The sequence below is a fragment of the Glycine max genome, chromosome 14, assembly GCF_000004515.6.
Source record: "Glycine max cultivar Williams 82 chromosome 14, Glycine_max_v4.0, whole genome shotgun sequence".
NCBI lineage: Eukaryota > Viridiplantae > Streptophyta > Magnoliopsida > Fabales > Fabaceae > Glycine > Glycine max.
This window is the reverse complement of record NC_038250.2, coordinates 10,324,928-10,329,182: the sequence shown is the minus strand read 5'-3', so window position 1 is coordinate 10,329,182 and position 4,255 is coordinate 10,324,928. Positions and strand designations below refer to the sequence as shown.

The 4,255-nt window shown below is 38.3% G+C and overlaps 1 protein-coding gene across 1 annotated transcript; it reads left to right on the top strand.

The window, feature by feature from the left end:
• The first annotated feature begins 478 nt into the window (after window positions 1-478).
• LOC100527857 (uncharacterized) lies at window positions 479-1,872 on the top strand. Its single transcript, NM_001251600.1, is given in 2 exon segments — window positions 479-735; window positions 1,428-1,872. Coding segments are annotated over 2 exon segments (573 nt in total). The 5' UTR covers window positions 479-542; the 3' UTR covers window positions 1,808-1,872.
• Window positions 1,873-4,255: the final 2,383 nt, after the last annotated feature.

The window sequence follows — 4,255 nt, the reverse complement described above, 5'->3', positions numbered from 1 at the left end:
CACAAACAAACATAGGATTCGGCCGGGCAAATTCAAAACGTTTCGAGAAACATTGAAACAGAAGCAACGTTTTCCATTTTCTGATTTTTCTCAGTTCAATCGAATTTCACAGAGTGTTGTTCTATAATGATGTTGACAGTATATTCGTACAAAACCAATTCTTATGCAAGCTCAGAGAGCATCAGTTTCCACAAATTTTGCCACTGACAAAACAAAACTTGCAATTAAATTTTCAAAATTTGCAAATTAATTAATATTTTCGTTAATCACCATAGTCACGGTTTTTTTTTTTTTTTTAGCGTTACTATTCGGCCAAACACGCAACAACAAAACTTAGTGGTCCCCACGTCATGTTCCACCACACTACACTCCTATTCCCAATGGCACTAAACGGCTAGTTTCTCCTCATCACAACCACCATAAATACAATACTCAAACGCCACATTAGTATTCACTCACTCATTCCAGTGTCATTTTTCTTATTCTCTTCCTCTCTTTCTCTCTAACTCTGAGATACAAAGGAGAAATAGTAATAAGAAATTATGGCTGGTTATTCAAAAACTAGTACTACTACCTCAGCTTCTCTTTTGATCCTTTTTCTTCTCTTTGGTTTCTCTATGGCTAAGGAAATGTTGGTTGGAGGCAAAACTGATGCATGGAGGGTTCCAGCCTCTGAATCAGATTCACTCAACCAATGGGCAGAGAAGTCTCGTTTCCAAGTTGGTGACTATCTTGGTATGGCAACTTTGTTTCCCAAACTTTAATCTTTTTTAAAAATCTTGATGAAATTTTTTATTTTGACGTTTAAGCACAAAATTCTCAATTAAAATTAAAATGTGTGTTAAGAGACTGTTTGTTACAGATTTTAAAAATAATGATTTTTACAGATTTTAAAAAAATGATTTTTGATGTTGAATAATTCAGTAATTATTTTTAAAAGATTTTAAAAAGAGTAACAGCTATTTAATGTCTAGTTATATAAAAATCATTTCCTTAACAAAAGGAACTGATTTTAGAAGGAAGTTATTCAAAATAAATTTTAATTTTAATCAAATTTTAAACTTTTTTTTTCTCTCTCTGAAAATTGGAAATAAACACATGAGAAACTTAAACAAGTGATTTTTTTTTTCTTCTAAGAAAGTTATTTTTTAATGAAAAAAGCTGTGACAAATGGGTCCTGTAGTTTTTGACAAAATTGGCCTAAGTCTTGTATTATGAAAATGCTAGTTTTTTTTATCCAATTGAGAGCCAAAATCTTCTTTTTTGAAATGCAGGAATAAGATTAATTTTACCTTTCAATATTTCATTATAGGAATGACATGTGGATTTTGATTAGACCACTATTGATAATATTGCATTTGCATCTAAGTTTTGTAATGTGGAAAAATCCTAATCAAATGACACTTTCCATCAATTTTTGTCTCCAGTTTGGAAATATGATGGTGGAAAAGACTCAGTATTGCAAGTGAGCAGAGAGGACTATGGCAATTGCAGTATCTCAAACCCCATAAAGGAGTACAATGATGGGACCACAAAGGTAAAGCTTGAGCATCCGGGGCCATTCTACTTCATCAGTGGTGCAAAGGGTCACTGTGAGAAGGGTCAGAAGCTTGTTGTGGTGGTTTTGACTCCAAGGGGAGGAAGGTTCACTGGCATTGCACCTTCACCATCACCTTCACCTTCTTCTGCTTTTGCTGAGTTTGAAGGTCCTGCTGTTGCTCCTACTAGCAGTGCCACTGCTTTGAATGGGGGGATTTTGATGATGGCTATGGGAGTGGTTGCTGCTATGTGGGTGTTTCCTATGTGAATTGGTTCAATTCTATATGATATGTTAGTGTTGTTTAGCATATAGTGTGTCTGAGACCGTCACAGTGAGGTGATTGTCTGTGGTGTTAATTTTCTTTTTTTAGGAAATATTATATGATATGATTATTTTTTCAAAATATAATTATTATATGTTTTGCTGGCCTTATTTTCCAATTTCCAGTGGCTTCTAAAATTATACTCACGGAATGTTGCACAAAAAAAAACTCAGAGAATAGAGTTTCCGCAAAATTCGTTTTTGGACAAAATTATCGATTGTTGCACAATATTTTTACACATTTGAAATGATGCAACGTGACAGGTCATAGACAGAAACACTATTAAAAATAGTAAAAAGAAAAGAGTGCCTATACTCCAATAAAAAAAATTAACTTGAGAATTAGTACATTCTGAATACACCTATAAATATCAACAAGTCGGGAATGAAAAAAAAATTGATTGGAAAGAAAAAATCACACGTGAATGATCGGTACGGATCAGTTATGTTTCTTAATGGAGAATAATCATTAATAAATTTCTCAATGCAGAATCATTAGTAAAGTAAAGTAAAGTTGATTTCTTACTACTTTATCAATAATATGATAAAAAAAAACACCAATAAATTGGAAAAATTTACGATTTCTGGAATTTTTTTGTCACGGTTCGGAATTTTTAGGTATTTTTTATTTGTTTGGCAATTTACGCTGACTCAGAATTGAAATCCAGGGTTTGTATTGATTTTACAATTTATGGTTAAGTTCAGAAAGAAAAATGTTATAACTTTTAGGACTTGTGTCCTTCATTGGAACTTGGCATAAAGAAACTCGGTTATTCATCAGTCCTTATTTTTTTGTGGCATGATGATTGAAATTTTGGGATTTTTTTTTTAAAAAAAAAACACGTATTAATTGAACATAATGCTAAGAACACAATACAATCAGGGAGCTAAGTGTAATTTTTGTAAAAAAATAAAAAAAATCAGGATAATTATCCCTTGTACATACATTCTATATGGGTGAATTTCACCAAAAACAGAGAATGAGGGATAGAGAGAGAGAGAGACAGATTGAGAGAGAGAGAGGCGGAAAGAGAAAGGGAGGGAAAGAGGACGCCCTTGGGTACGTGATCATCGCGGTGTGAGAGATACCAAAGATTGCAGCCGGAGTGAGCTAGGAAGACGAAGAAGTACGTATGTTGACAAAAGTAACCCAACAGAGGACGACGACCAACGACGCACTCGCGTTAGCCTTCAAGAGGGAGAATGGACTCAAGTGAAGGGCAGGAGAAAGGCTCCTTCGAGGACCGTTCCAGTTCTCGGAAAGGGTATACATGAGACGAATGCCTTATACCAGGTCACTGTTAGAGGAAAGAATCCATCATCAACGTGGAGGGACAGGCCAGATATCACCTCCTTCTACTTTTCCCATTTCCTTGATGAGGTCCGTGAAAGAGACCTCTGGAAGATATTCCAGGATTGGGAAAGGTGTGGGAGGTCTTCATACCGCAGAAGAGGAACAAACAAGGTCATAGTTATGGCTTTGTGCGTTTCAAAGGGGTAGAGGACAGAGATAGGTTGGAGAGAAGGCTCGATAATAATATCTATATACAGAGGATGAAGTTGTTTGTCAACAAGCCCAAGTTCCAAAGGGGAGGGAACAAGGTAGCTGAGTCACCAGTAGGTATGAACAGTAGAACAGCTACCAAAACCATGGAGCCTGCCGCGCCTAAACAGACGACACACCAAGTCCCTATGCCCACGAAGCTCAAATCATATGTGGAAGCGGTGAAATATCGAAATCAGGAATGGAGGGAAATACAAGACCCCATGTCTGGGATCGTGGTAAGAGAGGTCAACGCAGAGAACATAAACATCCAGATGACAAAAGAGAAAACCAAGTGGCTCGACAATGCTTGGGTGGGGCGTTTAAAAAACAAAGGTATGTTTGACAGGGTGGATGAGGAGGTTCGGGGGGTGTTTGGGCTGGAGGTGAAAGTGGCGTATTGGGGCGACGATATGGTCATTCTCTACGACCTGGATGAGGAAACAGCTAATGATTTCAACCACAAGGAACACCTGCATGGAGGGACTCCTTTCTCCCCTCTACAGAGATGGACGCTGGCAATGATGCCTTCTTATCATCTAACATGGCTTCATATCTGGGGATTGCCCTTACTTGCTTGGGACGCAGAGACATTTGCAAGCATCGTTTCGGTTTGTGGTGAACTTGTTGAGCTCGACGGGGTGACGGAGGACAGGTTGCGGGTAGATATCGCACGGGTTCTAGTTCGCACAGCGGAGAAACCGCTCATAGCGCGCAAGGTGTCGGTCATGGTGGACGGAGTTCAATACCTTCTGGATTTGCGCGAGGAGCTGGGGTCTGGGTGGGGAAGAAGATCGCGGGAGGAGGTGGAGGAGCGGTTCCCGCCATCACCGTTCTCCACGGCCATAGCA